Here is a 13,584-nt window from a genome sequence, read left to right as displayed (position 1 = left end):
GAAGGCACAGTGCTCCAGGTGTAGTGTGGCCTGGACCACCAGCACCCTTTGATTGCCTACAGAGACCAGTTGGGATGCTCCTGGGGCAGCTGGGAGGAATAAAAGACTGTTTTCTAGATACCTCAATGTCTGCTTCTTCACCTAAACATATTTAGTATGTGTATCCACTTTGGTTTTAGGGGAGTTTGATTCAGTCTCACTTGCTGCACTGGAAAGTTCAGTCTGGGAATGACACACTGCCTTCATTTGCTTTCTGTCAAACTGTCCTTGACTGACATAACATTAAATACAGGTTGTCTTAAACAAGGCAGATGGAATCCAGAGGCTGGGACTCAGAGGATTAGCCCATGTTCTTTTGAGGGTTTCCATCCAGGCCTGAGTCTTGATTCCCTTACTTTATTCTGGTTTCAGGGAGGCTCACTGATAACCAGGGCTGTGTGCACTGCTTGTTGTCCTGCGGTGTATCCATGTCCACACTTGGAGTGTGTTTAGCCTGTGTTGCATGGCCAAGGCAGGAGCTGAGCCAAGCTTTCCAAACAATGGCAAAAGAGAGTTACAGTCACTAAAAATAAAGTGCTAAATGCAACCCCTGGCTTTAGAGAGCATTAACATGGAAAGGTCACCATGGAAAACTTTTGTTTGAATAGAAAAATCACATTGATCCTTATGGCGTTTATCCTGAGGGATCTAACCTAGAATGTTGGATTGTCAGACATTTAGCACGTGCTGCACGCTTGATACACAAGCAGAGTGACAGCAGGTGGACGTCCTGCAGCCTCGCCACATGCCCAGCATGATGATTTATAGGACAGGGCTGGATCAGAGGCTGCAGCTGAGGTATCCAGTGTGCTGGATACAGCTCAAGGTCTTGGGATCAGGTGGAAGGGCTTGGACTTGGGAAGGCAAACACATTCTCCTCATACAGAGGGTCATGGGAGAAATATAAGACAAGGGAGTGCGTCAACATGCTTACATTGCCACCAGTGGGGAGCTCTGAGAGGCAGACTCACACAGGCAACTGCATTTCTCTAGGAGGTAATGTGGCAACCCCAAGTCTTGGGGAATAAAATCCCATTGTTTCCCACTTGCAGCACATGGAGCAGCTCCCAGCTGCAGTAATTTGACACTTCCTCTGCACACAGTTCCCTTCTCAGGGGGCTTATCCCACTATGTGGGCCACTTGGAAAAGCACCCATCCCCAAAACTGTGAGGAGCAAAGGGGCAGTAGGAAACTGAGGAAACTCCCGATTTCTGCTCCCAGTGCTTTCAGAGAGTATGTTGCTGTTTTGAGACAGCTGTCTGTCCTTGCATTGCTTTCCTGTCTTTCCCTCAAACCTTGATGTGTTGGGGTCTCTTGGTGCTGCAGGCAGAGAGGTTTGCTTGACCTGCAGTGGATGATCCAGGAGCTCCCAGGTTTCCCTCGGAGCTTGAGGATCTGCTGTGTGTGAGTACCCTTTTAGCAGCAGGCTGTTGCCAGCCATGGCCCCTTCAGGCAGGTGGTGATGACCCACAGATGCCCTCTGTAGAAGGTGTGAGAGTGTAGCTGAGATGAGGCCAGGTGGTCCCTGGGGTCACCAGCCTGAGTGAGGCTCAGCCTAGTGTGGGAAGCAAAGGGTGGTGTCTGCTCCCAGATGCACCCAGGCCTCTAAGCCCATGGCTTATCTGTTTCAGTGAGGCCCAGAAAGGCAGCCCGGGGCAAGCAGGGCTCCATGTACTCCTCGAGGCAGGGAAGGCACCAGAGGAAGAAGCAGACACTGCACTCTGTGCGGGGACCCCGGCAGCGCACGGCGCCTGTCAACGGTGCAGACATCGATGAGCTGGTAAGTGCCAAATTTCTCCCTGGAGACCACTCACATTGTGAGTTATAAACCAAACGGGTGGCATGCTTCCTCCTATCCCTTCACAGAGAAGTACCCTGAAGCCCGGGTTGGGCTGGGTTAACAAAGGAGACATATCCTTAAGGGCCTGCTGCAGACAGAGCACAGATATGTCAGGCATCCCTCCCCAGTCGCTTTCACACATTGTTCCCTGGAGCAGCAGGCAGCCTGCAGCTTGTTAAAGGTTTTTAAATAGTATCCATATGTCTCTGCAGAGAGGTGGGGGAACTGAGGGGGTCCCGGATGGCCAGAGAATGCCAGCAATGCTGGACCCTTGCTCCCTAGCCTTGGCCATTTTATGACAGTTGTTGTCTGTATGGTCACTCCCCAACTTCCAGGACATAATTTGGCCGGTTTAGGTTTCACTTGATATTTAAAGAATAAAACCATAGGCTCCTGCACAGAGCAGTCTGTGCGTGCTGGGTGCGGGGGAGCTGCAGCGACTGTCTCTGGGGAGCTACATGCCATAGGGGATACGTGAGGATACTCCAGCCCCACAGCCACGTCACAATGCCCTGCAGATCTGCCATCTGTCCCGTGACCAGCACTAGTGGTGCTGGTGAGTCCTGTCATTCTCCTCGCTCATGGACTGTGGGCTCACTGCTGCCTATGCTAGGTCTGGGGGACTGTGCTTGTCTGTGTTATACACTGGAGGGCAAGCAAGCCCAGCATAGACAGCCACAGCCAGCACAGAGGGATATTCCAGTGGGGAAAATCTTACTGGAACAGCAGAGTGGCTCAGAGAAGAGGACTTTGTCATGATTTATCACTTGTCCTGGGAAGAGACCAGAGCTGGGTCAGAATAGTGAGTACCCTCTGCTGTGAAGCCTTCCTGTCATTCAGTGTTTTCTTCAGCAGTGACATACCACGAGCTGAGCTCTGGAAGCTATGGGGATGTCCCCATGCTGGGTGTGACCTGTTCTGGGTCCCTGGGCACATGAGTGACCTTGTGCTGAGCCTGCACAGGGATGATAGTGCTCAGGGCACCAGCTGCTCCTGGGATTTGAAATGGCACAGTCAACTCTGCCAGGGCAGAACAGCAGCACAAGTGCTTCTCCATCTGCCTCGGGTTCTTCCTGCTGCAAGCTCAAGAGAAGGCAGGGAGAGGGAATTCACATTCTTCATTTGCTGGCATTTATTTTTTGGCTGCTTGTTGTGGCCATATTGTCTTTGAACTTATTTTGAAAAAGCCACCTGCTACCAGAAGAGAGCTGGGCAGTTTGTGAGCTGTTCCCACCAAGCTCCTGAATGAAGCTGCTGTCCTGAACCCAAGCGGCTGACACATGTCATAATCACAGAATGGCCTGGCTTGGAAGGGGTCCTAAATGCATCGCATTCTAACCCCTCTGCCATGCACTGGGACACTTTCCACTAGACCAGGTTGCCCCAAGCCCTGTCCAACCTGTCATTGAACACTTGCAGGGATGGGGCAGCCACAGCTCCTCTGGGGAGCCAGTGCCAGCCCCTCGCCATGTTCAGAGGGAAGAAGTGTCCTGGCTGTGCTAAGAACTAGCTCCTTTGGCCTCAGGGCTGTTAGCTGAACTCCGAAGCCTGTAGCAGTTCCCTCTTTTTACCAACACACTTTGTGTGGGCAGGTCCTTCAGACAAAGAGGACAGCGCGTCGCCAGAACCTTGAGCTGCAGAAGTGTGAGGAAATCCTCAGCAAGCTGATCAAGTACCGCTTCAGCTGGCCCTTCAGGTGAGGGCAAATGGCGTCTTCCTCCTCTGTGGGCAGGACTGGCCACAGGCTGTGTGGGGATGTGGGCTGGCTGTGGTGCAGTCCTGCCAGATCCACTTGAGAAACTTAGGACTGGCTCCAAAAGCAAGACATATCTGGGAAGAAGTTGCTCCAGAAGAAACCACCATGTTCTCAGTCTTCTGCTGGACTGAAGACATGGTGCCCTTCTGAGGTGGTAGGCAAGAGGCTAATGCAGGAGGTAGGTGTTCTCTACTGCCCCCAGGATTTTTGGAGCACTGAGGTGCTGTGACTGAGGGAAGCTTCCCTCATGGACCTTTCCCCATGCCTGAACCAGCTCCCTGGGCTCCTGTGCTTCCCATTCCCGTGCCATAGGGCTGATGTATCTGTAACATTGTAGTGGTATTGCTTGCGCTTGTTGCACCACTGTGGGGCTGCAGGTCACAGGTGCCACAGGGGCAAAGAGGTGGCAGGACCCCACTTCTCTGCAGTGGTGCCAGGGTTGGCATTCCCTTCCTATCGCTGTGGCCCTTCTTTTGGCAGGGAGCCAGTGACCACGGAGGAAGCTGAAGACTACTTTGAGGTCATCAGCAACCCCATGGACTTCCAGACTATGCAGAGCAAGTGCTCTTGTGGCAATTACCGCTCTGTGCAGGAGTTCCTCTCCGACATGAAGCAGGTGTTCTCCAATGCTGAGCGCTACAACCAGAATGGGAGTCACGTACTGTCCTGCCTGGAGAAGACAGAGCAGTGTTTGATTGACATGGTGCACAAACACCTGCCAGGCCACACGTATGCACGCAGGAAACGCAAGAAGCTCTCTGCCAGGTGCCAGGGACTGGAGGAGCAGGAAGGGGACAGTGAGTCAGAGCCCCTTGAACATTCCCGGGGGCGGAAAAGGAAGAAATGAGGGATGGGGAGGCTAGGGGGAGAGCCAGAACTGGAGCAGGCCTTCTGGTGCTGCCAGGCAGTCGGATGGGTTGTCTGGAGGGAGTTGAGAAGCAGCGGGCACTTCTCTATTAATCCAGCCTTCCCTTGGGCCCATCCTAGTTTTAATTTTTCTGCAATTTCCTCAAGTCATCCATTGAGTGGTAATGACTTAAAATGCTTCCTCAAAATCTACAAAGCTCTTCGTGAGTCTGTCCTGCCAGGAGGGGAAGGTGGGAGGGCAAGGGGGGGGGCCTGGCCAAGCTTGGCTGGGCAGAAGAACACCAGCATGCTCCAGTTCAGGCACTGTCAGTTTCCTGGAACGATTTGCTTCCTTGCCTTTGCAAGCAGCTAGAGCGCGGTGGGGCAGTCTGCTGCCAGTCATGTGAGCACACCAGCCTCCAACTGGTGCAGGGGAGGATCGTGTTGCTCCACAGAAGGACTGGGGGCCATCAGGCCAATGGGCTACTCAGGCTTGCATGTATATATTTATATGGTGTTAATTCTGAGCCTCAGTTCCGGGCTGTGTGGGGCGAGCAAGCACTTAGGTGTACCGCGGTCTGGCTTTCACCAGCATCCCAACACCACTGCTCCAAGGTGCTCCTGCTTTCCCCACTCCTTGGGGAGCAATCCTTGGAGGTCTCAGTCCAAGGAGGGCTCTAAGCTCAGCTCCCCACCTGTACATGCCAAGAGGAGGCTCCCTGCTCCCCTGGACATGCATGTCATCATGCAGCCCTATGGAGTGCCAGCAGTAAACTGGAGAGTGTGGGTGTCTATGCAGCCCAAGGAGAGCTCCAAGGCCAGGGGAGAAGCAGAAATGTGCTGTGTAACTTTTTAAATTAATTTTTTAGTTGAAAGTGGCTTTGTTTCTAGCTGTGATCTTGTACAAAGAACACCTGTAAGATACCCTTGTCTTGCTTTGGCACATGTACAGTTTATATAAAATCGTGTTTGCTTTATATTTCCCCCTTCTTTAAAACTCATCTTCCTACCAGTAGCAGGAGTTAGATCAGGGGACTTTGGGGGGGAGAGGGAGATCCTAGTCTCTCTCAGCCGCACTCTCATGACATTTCATAGTAACACCCTTGTTCCTGTGCTATGGCCCAGCACCAGCTCCTGCTGCCCCAGATGCTGACTTTTCCTTAAGAAAAGGGTTTGTTTTCTCATTCTCTCTTCCTCTCCATCATGACAGGTTTGGATCATACAATCAGGGCTTGAACTTCTTATGCCAGAATGGTTTGATGTGGAATAAATGGGCCATGGGGCTGTTCGGTGCTGGTTTTGCAACAGAAAAGCAGAAGCAGCTGTTGTAGCTCCTGGGATTTGAGAAGAAAAGAATAATCAATTACAAATTTCAGCCTAGTTTTGCGAATGTTTTAGGTTTGGGGTTTTTTTTAACAGGTACTTGTTTTAAGTTCTGGACTGTCAATGACTGCACATGAGGCAAGTTTCCAGCCCCTTCCCTCTCCTCAGCCTCACTTCCCTGCCCCACAGAATAGCACTGACATTTGTATCTCGCACATCCCTTCAGAGGCTGTTTTGTCTTGTTTCCTAGAGATCATTTCCTGCAGGTCCTACATGGTAGAACCTTTGGAACTGCACGTTTTCTTAAAAATCAGTGTCATTTGGGGGGAGGGGGTTTCTGCAAAGGGCTGTACTTGTAATAAATTGGAAACTTAAGAATAAACATTATGTACTTGTGTTTGTAAACATGGCTTCTGTGAGTTCTTTGTTGGTCCCTGTGTTGATGTGGGATTGTCTGATATGGCTCTCCTCTGCCTTCCTAGAGCTACCACCGGACATCTCTGGAGCACAAATGGAGCTATGGCATAAAGGAATGGTGAGTCAGGATCAGATCAGCTTCCAGTGTGGTGCTGGTGTGTTGTCACCCTCCCCAAGGACAAGGAACAGAGCTATGCTCTCCCTGCCCCTGGAGTGGGGAGCAGTCCTTGTTCCTTGTCCCCTGCAGGGTGCCAGTGTGACACTTGTCCTCCTGTTCCATTCGGGGTGGCACTGGGCACCCCTGAAGGGACTTCCTCCAGGTGATGGGGAGCTGGGATGTCTCTGCTCTTTTGCACTAGCATGGCCTGGCTACCAAAGCCTCTTCCCTTGTGCTGGAGTGTGTTATGCAACCTGAGCCATGCTTGCAGTAAGAATTATTGCTGCTGTGTCCCAGGCCCCCATCCTGATCTCCAGCAGGGACACTTGGAGCTCCAAGGGCAGCTGGAGCAGTGACATGCCAATGCTCATGACTACAGCTGTGACACAAAGGGTTTGGCCGAAGCTTTGCTTGTTTCTGCAGGGACAACGAGGGTTCCTGGGTGTCTTCATCCTGCTCCTCACTCCAGATCTGTGCTGGGAGTGTTCCAGCCAGGCCCCATATTGCTGGGCAGGGAAATCCTGATGGGTTTGAGGGCTTGAAGGCTCTCGGCAGTGGGCTGATGCTGTTTTCCCTGGAGAACCCTCCTCTCTCCACAGTGGATGGTTTGGCTTGCTGGCCATGCAACAGGACCTGGGTGAATCTGAGTGACTCCAGCTGGGATATTTCCAGGCCTCGGTGTGGAGATCTTGCAGCAGTATCTGCTCCAAGACCTTTCTGGAGACTTGTTTTTTATAGCAGCCCCTCCATGGCATCACTGTCCTGTGCAGGGCTATAAATAGCTGTCCTCACACCTGGCAGGGCAATGTGGGGGCTTGGCAGGCAGCCGGAGCCCTGCTATCACCATCATCAGCCCTGCTGCACCTGCTGCCTGCAACAAACCCCCGGGGGCTCCTATGATTGCTAGAGTTCCAACGTGGCCTTGGGAAAATGAGACCCAACTTTGGCCCCCATGGGTTTTCTCATGGCTTAATTCTCAATCATTAATTAATATTCTGGGTAATGGGGGTTTTAGCAAAAAAAAAGCCAGAGAACAGTGGCTTTTCTTTTGCTACTCAAACTTGGAGGGAGTCTCCATCCATGTGAGGGTGGATAAACTCCATAGCTCAGCAAATGCCAGGAGTGACAAGACTCCACTTCTCCATGCTGAGCTGGACCAAGACCTCGGGGACGTCAGGATGTCCTGGCCCCGTTCTCACCCAGCTGGCATCCCCAACTCGCCCTCCGCAGCCATCCTAGGCCAGGCACTGCCCTGTGGGGCCTTAGGCACTGCTGACCCCTACTTGTTGCTTGCTGGGGGTTTATTGGAGCAGATGTTTGGTGTCCTTGGGGCTGCTCTGAGGAGGATGGAGATGGGATGCAGGGACGAGTTTGGGTGGGGGTGTACAGAGAGAGCCTGAGCCCCACAGCACAGGGTTGAAAGAAGCTGTGACTAGGAGCCAGCAGTGTCCCTGGGCCAGTCCTTCCATGTGACAGCTCCGCTTTGCAACAGGCTCTGTGGAGCTGTGTCCTGGCCATACTCAGCTCTTGGGACTGGCAACCTCCAGTGGAGCCAGCTGGGCTGCTGGGGCTCATAGTGTGTAGTGGTGGGTGCCGACAGCCCCTCTGGGGCCCGATAGCAAGGACCCATTGGGACGGCTTATCTGGATGAGCACTCCAGAGGCAGCCGCTCCTTGGCAAGCACCGGGTGCTCAAGGGCAGCCTGTCCCCAGGGGTGCCGCCAGCCAGGCACCAGCACTGGGCTGCATGCCTGGCGCACAAGGTGAACCCAACTGGCTCTGGGCATAGCACCCAGGGCAGAACACAGGGAGAACACATGGCTCTGTGTCCCCTTCCCAGGCAGCCCCTGCCTAGAGCCATGCCCAGCTCCCCAGCTGGACTTTGGAGCCTGTCCCGCAGCCAATATTGACTCTCCTGCCCCAGGTCATGGCCCTTTGCCCAAAACAAACTTTCCTGTGGCAACCAAGGGAGCTCCAGAGGCTGCAGCCCACCAGTGCTCCTTGGCAAGCACCGGGTGCTCAAGGGCAGCCTGTCCCCAGGGGTGCCGCCAGCCGGGCACCAGCACTGGGCTGCATGCCTGGCACACAAGGTGAACCTAACTGGCTCCTTGCCCTAACACCATCATCACCACCAGCCTGGATGCCCACCAGCACAGCCAGGGGTACCCAAATCTGTTGAGAGCCTCAGTGTCTCCCCAGCGACACCACATGGGTACTGGGGGCTCCTTCACACCTTGTCTACCACACCAGCTCCTGGGGGAGGAAAAAGCTTTTCTCAGCTCAGTGACCCAACTTCTCCTGCCTTCCTGGCATCCCAGGGGTGGCAGGGAACAGATTAAAGGTGCTTCACCGATCCCAGCATCACAGCAGCACAAAGCCCTGGCACAACTCGATGGTGAGTGAGGGATCCCGACCCCAGCCCTTGCCCCCACACCAGCCATAGTGGGGAGTCTTGCCCCTGTCCTCCAGCCACAGTTTGACAATCTGAACCGGGAAGGCTTCATCAAATGGGGACCAAGGGCTGCTGGGGTGAGCAGTGGATGCCAGGTTGAGTGCTGGAGAGAGGGTCCATTGCGGGATTGTTGCTCCCTGGACAAGGGTTGACCCTCCCTGGAGTCCAGATCTGCCCAGCCTGCAGGCTGGCTAATTAGATGATGGACAAGTCTAAGCATCACTAGAGCTGTGTTGCCCCTACAGATCCTGCTTGCCCCAGGTGCTGTGCTGCCTATGCCCCTGCCACAGCCCCCCACCCACTTCTCTTCCCTAGCACTGGGAACCCCTGGCACATCCCTGGGGACAGCCAGGCAAAACAGCTCCACCAAACCCCTAGAGAGATGAGCTGGCCCCTGCCAGCCCCTCAGGATGTCTCAGGGGGGTAGGCACTTCCCCCGCTCTGAGCCCCTGCAGAGCCACACTCCTGCCCACCCTGTGCCCAACAGCCCTGGCTCCTCCTGCCAGCTTCACCAGCACCAGCTGAAGCTTGAATTTCCCTGCGGACAATGGGGAAGGCGAGCTGGGATTGTAACCAGAGCGGGAGATAAATAAAGCTGCCCAGAAGTTTCCATTACCCGCACCTCAGGCTTCTGTGGGGGGACATCAAAGCTGAGCCCTCTCTGCCCCAAGGTCCTGTGTCCCCAGCCCATCTCCCTGGCTCCCGGCCTGCTCCCTCAAAGCTCCTCAGCCTAGCACCGAGGCTCCAGCAGCCGATGGCACCGACACTAATCACCTTCAGAGCATGGAGTGGAAAAGATGATTCGTGTCATAGCATAGGAAAACCCTCCTCCTCTTCCTTCTCCTCCTTGCCAGGGGGCAGAACCGGCCCCAGGGAAGCCACGGAGGGGAACTGGATGGTGGTACCTGCTGGTACCACACTCTTGCCAGCGACAGAGGCACTCCTGTGGTGGCATGGCCTGGCATGGCCTGGCCTGACATGAAAGCCCCCAAACTGGGGTGGGGTCCCATGGGGGAGCTCTTGATCCCCTGGAATCCCTGCAAACAGCACCAAGCTTGGATCAAATAACACATCCAGGGTTTATTGTTTTTTCCATTCCTTGCAGCTAACGATCAAAAAAAATTTAAAATAAATTACAGAATTAAATAAACACGAATGGATTATTCCTCTCCCTGTCCCTTCCCCACCATCCCCCAAAGAAAGCGTTAGAAGGAGTCACTGGATTTGGCAACAGCAAAAACAAAACATCCTCTAGGAAAAAGCGGCTACTTGTCAGTGAGTGGTGCTGGGGGATCCTACAACCTTGCCCCCCTAAACCTGGGAGTGTCCCTCCTGCTGCACACAGCCCTTGCCCTTGCCCCTTACCCGTGAGGCCACTTCTTCCAGTGTGGGGGGCAGCCCCCGTCTCTAGACGTGAGTCGGGTTGTCCAGGTACGGGTCCGTCTTGGTCATGTGCAGCATGACTGTGGGGGCTTTGTAGTGGCAGTGTCCCCCGCCACAGCTGACCCCACTGCAGGGCTTGCTCCGCGTCCTCATGCCCAGCCGCCTGTTGCACAGGCTCTGCCAGGTCTGCAGTGTTTTAGAGCTCCACACCCACACCCCGCTGGTGATGCCCACCACCAGTGACATGAAAATCTTTAGCATGAAGACAGCCACAGTGGGCACCGAGGCCTCAAGGGAGCAGTCGGTGGCACGGCGGCCAGGCAGGTGTAGGCAGCCATGCTCCAGTGCCCGCAGCATCCAGTAATCCACATTCAGCCGCTCGTAGAAGTAGCAGACAATGACACAGGTGGCCGGGACGGTGTAGAGGATGGAGAAGACCCCAATCTTCACCATCAGCTTCTCCAGCTTCTCTGTGTTGGTGCCACCCGTCTTCATGATCTTCCGGATGTGGAAGAGGGCAACGAAGCCAGTGAGGATGAAGGAGGTGCCAATGACCAGGTAGCAGGAGAGGGGGATGAGGATAAAGCCAGTCAGGGCACTGACGTCCATGCTCCCCACATAGCACAGCCCCGTGAGCTCATCCCCTGCCACCTTCCGCATGGTGAGGATGACAATGGTCTTCATGGCTGGGATGCCCCAGGCAGCCATGTGGAAGTAGCTGCTGTGGGCCTCGATGGCCTCATGTCCCCACTTCTTCCCAGCAGCCAGGAACCAGGTGAGGGTGAGGACAACCCACCAGAGAGAGCTAGCCATGCCAAAATAGTAGAGGATGAGGAAGACAATGGTGCAGCCTGTGCTCTCCAGCCCCTCCTGTATGATGTAGAGCTCACCGTTCTCCCGGTCACAGGCAATGTTCTCAGCCCCGGCCACAGAGCGGATGATGAAGGCCACAGAGTAGACGTTGTAGCACATGGAGAGGAAAATGATGGGCCTCTCAGGATACTGGAAGCGGTGGGGGTCAAGCAGAAAAGTAAGGACGGTGAAGGCAGTGGAGACGAAGCAGAGGGTAGACCAGACAGCCATCCAAATGAAGGCAAAGTCCTTGTCCTCCCGGGACCAGTACACGTCCACCCCAGGGGAGCACCTGGGTGCACACGAGAGGCTCTTCTCCACGTACTGGAACTTCTCAGGATTGTTGCAAGCTCCCAGCCCATTGGGTCCCCGTCCCTCAGTAGCGGTACCAGGTGGCCAAGGCCGGGGGGCCACAGGCAGCATCCCCTGTCCCTTGTGCGGCTCAGCAGCTGAGGCATTTTCAGGGGCCTCCATGCAGAGGGCATTGGGGTCATTCTTGGTGGGCAACCTGCCACAGTCAAGTGACTCAGGCCAGCCGAAATTGAACTGTTCCATGATGGGTACACACTTGTGGCGGGCCTGCTCACACATGGGGCGGCAGGCAGGGATGCTGGCGCTCACCTGATCGGTGCACATGGGTGCGTAGAGGGAGCAGAGGAAGAAGCGCAGGTGAACGTGGCAGCCGTACTCCACCAGCGGGGCGAACTCGTGCAGCTTCAGGGCGGCCTCACGCTGGCTTTCGTGCCCCAGCAGGTTGGGCATGCGGGTCAGGTTGTACCCGATCCCCCGGCACATCGGGATGTCCACAGGCTGGCACCGCGCCGCGCGCCCCCGCGGGCCCTCCAGTCCCGCCAGCTCCAACCCGCGACCGCCCACTCCAAAATGCCACAGCACCCACAGGGCCACCCGCAGCCGTGCCGCCGCCATCGCCCGCCGCCCGCACCGGCCCCGCGGCTGCTACAGCTCCGCCATCGCCCGGCCACGCTGCCCCCGCCGCCACGGGGCCGATCGCTGCGGTGCTGGAGGCGCCGCGCCGGGGCAGCTCCCGGCCCCGGCCCCGGCCCGCGCCATGCGGCGGCGGCCCCGCCGAGCGCCCCGCGCCGCCCCGCGCCCGCCGACACCGGCAGCACCCGCCAAGCGCTCCCGCCCCTCCCCGCCCCGCCGGGCGTGTCTGGGAGGGGGCCGGACGGGACGGGGAGGGGCGGGGGGCGGGACCCACGCCGGGAACTGGCAGCGAGGTCCGCGCACAGTCCTGGAGCTCCCCGGCGCTGGGGACACGCGGGAGGGGGAAGCGCAGTCACACAGCGCACTTACAGACACGCAAACGTGCACAAACAGAACATTTACACAGGTATAGATACACAGATACACACGTGCGCGCTCTCGCACACACTAATGAGCACGTGTCCCTGTGCACATACACAGGTAACATGCACACTGACAGACACGCACACCCTTTCACACATCTTCCACACGCATGTGCACACCCTAACGTGCACAGGCCCACACACACTACCACACATTATCACACGCTAAAACACACACACATGCACATGTTAACATGCACTAACACACACAGACATAGCTGCACACTAATGTGCACACGCACACACGCATTAACAAACGTGCCCATACCGTGTGCATGTCCATGTGTACACACATACACTCACATGCACATGCCCACGCACATGTAGACAAGCACAAACAGGCTAACACATGCACACACACACGCACACACACATGCACACCTAAAAGCATACACATACACTAACATACACGTGCACATATACTCACAGACAGACACACATGCACATCCACACACTGCCAGCCAGGCCCCGCACAGGGGTGTGCACTGGCACATGTATGCACACATACACCTGGGCACAGGATCACACATGACCTCACGGCTGCCCAGACCCGCCGAGTGCTGCCAGGCCCCCCGTGTGCCAGCAGGGTGTGCGTGCGCGGCTGAGCACACCCGGGCACACCCCACGGCTTGTTGGCCTTGGGGGAGGGATCCTCTCCCCGCAGGGTGACATCCCTCAGTTTGGGAACACAGACTGCTGCTTTGGTGCTGCGGGTGAGAACAGGGGAACTCACAGTGCGTGGCACATGGTGCCTATGCCCCTGGGGCTGAGCACAGGGTAAGACAGTGGAGACTCCGGGAAATGGCTCAGCTCCAGTGCCCACAGCACAGGCCAGGGAAGCCGTGTCCCTGGCTGAACAACAATTCAGGACAGGCACAGGGCAGAGGACAGCAATATCACTGTAAGGCCAGGGCAGCTCCTGGGAGGTGACGTAAGTCAGGGTGGTCAAGCCGGGGCTGCCAGACCCCAAAGTCCAATGTCACACTCATAGGGTGACCAATTACATCCAAGGCACAGGGAGGTGCTACACTCTGGGGGTGGCAGCACCCCTGTGGACAGGCTGTGCTGCCCAGGCCACCATCACAAGGTGCAATCAGCAGCCCCCACTCCTACGAGCTGCTGATCCCAGGTCAGCCTGGGTTGCTCTGTGCC

General features: G+C 55.9%; 2 protein-coding genes across 14 annotated transcripts in view; one reads left to right on the top strand and one right to left on the bottom strand.

The window, feature by feature from the left end:
• Window positions 1-10,202, top strand: part of BAZ1B (bromodomain adjacent to zinc finger domain 1B) — a 47,713-nt gene extending 37,511 nt beyond the window's left edge. For 2 of the 6 annotated variants that reach the window (XM_054646814.2, XM_077188659.1), the window contains 4 exons: window positions 1,672-1,820; window positions 3,473-3,576; window positions 4,117-4,433; window positions 6,288-6,868. In XM_054646814.2, coding sequence (XP_054502789.1) covers window positions 1,672-1,820; window positions 3,473-3,576; window positions 4,117-4,433; window positions 6,288-6,637 — 920 coding nt within the window. In that variant the 3' untranslated portion in view covers window positions 6,638-6,868. Of the gene's footprint in view, window positions 1-1,671; window positions 1,821-3,472; window positions 3,577-4,116; window positions 6,211-6,287 lie in introns of those variants that run through there. The other 4 variants (XM_054646815.2, XM_054646817.2, XM_054646818.2 and 1 more) reach the window with 4 other exon arrangements.
• The window catches only part of LOC129129107 (frizzled-9), a 40,756-nt gene extending 28,557 nt beyond the window's left edge, over window positions 1-12,199 (bottom strand). For all 8 annotated transcript variants that reach the window (XR_013184849.1, XR_013184851.1, XR_013184850.1 and 5 more), the window contains exon 1: window positions 10,196-12,199. Coding sequence is in view for 1 of the 8 variants with exons in the window: in XM_077188661.1 (XP_077044776.1) it covers window positions 10,238-11,992 (1,755 nt within the window). In the remaining 7 variants the exon portion in view is untranslated. The remainder of the gene's footprint in view (window positions 1-10,195) is intronic.
• Between the last annotated feature and the right edge of the window lie 1,385 nt (window positions 12,200-13,584).

This window comes from Agelaius phoeniceus, chromosome 20 (assembly GCF_051311805.1).
Source record: "Agelaius phoeniceus isolate bAgePho1 chromosome 20, bAgePho1.hap1, whole genome shotgun sequence".
Taxonomy (NCBI): domain Eukaryota; kingdom Metazoa; phylum Chordata; class Aves; order Passeriformes; family Icteridae; genus Agelaius; species Agelaius phoeniceus.
This window is presented reverse-complemented; position numbering and strand designations above follow the sequence as displayed.